Source organism: Eimeria acervulina, genomic scaffold (assembly GCF_000499425.1).
Source record: "Eimeria acervulina Houghton genomic scaffold, Eah_scaff3111, whole genome shotgun sequence".
Lineage (NCBI taxonomy): Eukaryota > Apicomplexa > Conoidasida > Eucoccidiorida > Eimeriidae > Eimeria > Eimeria acervulina.
Genome location: NW_013547688.1, coordinates 1 through 1,288, shown reverse-complemented (window position 1 = coordinate 1,288; position 1,288 = coordinate 1). Strand labels below are relative to the sequence as shown.

The window sequence follows — 1,288 nt, the reverse complement described above, 5'->3', positions numbered from 1 at the left end:
ATTATCATTATATTATTATTATTATTATTTAATTTCTTTTATTATTTACTATCATTATTATTATTTTATTATTATTTTATTATTATTGTTATTATCATAATGATAGACATAATAAACCCTAATAATAAACCCTAATAATAAACCCTAAACATGAACCCTAAACATAAACCGTAATAATAAACCCTAATAATAAACCCTAATAATAAACCCTAGTAATAAACCCTAATAATAAACCCTAACAATAAACCCTAACAATAAACCCTAATCATAAACCCTAGCAATAAACCCTAACAATAAACCCTAATCATAAACCCTAGCAATAAACCCTAACAATAAATTCCAAGCCTAAACCCTAACCATAAACCCTAATCATAAACCCTAATGATAAACCCTAATCCTAAACCCTAATGATAAACCCTAATGATAAACCCTTACCGGCAGAAATAACTGCATCTGGGGGCAGGGCTGCCTCTCTGCTGCGCGAAAGACGAAGGCCTTGAAGAGTACGTGCTTTAATAAGTGTAACATGCAAACCGTAGACATCTCTGAGCTGTCTATGCAGCTCTGCTGCTGCTGCTTGATGCAGTATATGGGTCCTATACGCTGTGGGGAAGTCGCTAGCAAGTGCTGCTGCTGCTGCTGCTTCTGCTGCTGCTGCTGCTGCTTCGTACGCTCTACTTCCAGGTGTATATAAACCATCACACTCTTCATCCTTTGCTGCTGCTTCTCCTTCTGCTGCTGCTGCTGCTGCTGCACCTGTTTCTCCTCCTTCATCACCTCCCCCAACACCGCTCCTGCTGCTGCTGCTGCTGCTGCTGCTGCTGCTGCTGCTGCTGCTGCTTCTGGAGAGGTGCTGCCGCCTCCACGCTGCCATCTTCTCTGCGAGAGAGACCTCAAAGCGAGTTACTTTATTCAGCAGCACAACTCTACTTAGTCGTAGTGAAGGGGGCCCGAAATTCTCCTCTTCCTGCTGCTCCTGCTGCTGCTGCTGCTGCTGCTGCTGTTGATCCTGCTGCTGCTGCTGCTGCTGCTGCTGTTGCTGCTGATCCTGCTGCTGCTGCTGATGATGATCCTGCTGCTGATCCTGCTGCTGCTGCACATGAGGATCTGGCTGCTGCTGCTGGGAATTGCTGTGCATAAGCCGATGCCTCGTTTGTGTTGAGAGGCCCTCTAAAACTCTCCTGTGCAGAAGTAGCATTTGCTGCTGCTGTATCTGTTGAGTAAGCAACGGGCTTAGAAGGAGCTGGGGGCCCCCTAAAGGATTTGTAAGAGACGTAAGCAGCAGGGG

The 1,288-nt window shown here is 44.9% G+C and overlaps 1 protein-coding gene across 1 annotated transcript; it reads right to left on the bottom strand.

The window, feature by feature from the left end:
• Positions 1-261: 261 nt before the first annotated feature.
• On the bottom strand, positions 262-1,138 carry EAH_00068170 (hypothetical protein, conserved; the record flags this gene model as incomplete). Its single annotated transcript, XM_013392315.1, has 2 exons — positions 262-287; positions 436-1,138. 2 exons carry the CDS (start codon positions 1,136-1,138, stop codon positions 262-264), a joined length of 729 nt encoding a protein of 242 aa, XP_013247769.1.
• Positions 1,139-1,288: the final 150 nt, after the last annotated feature.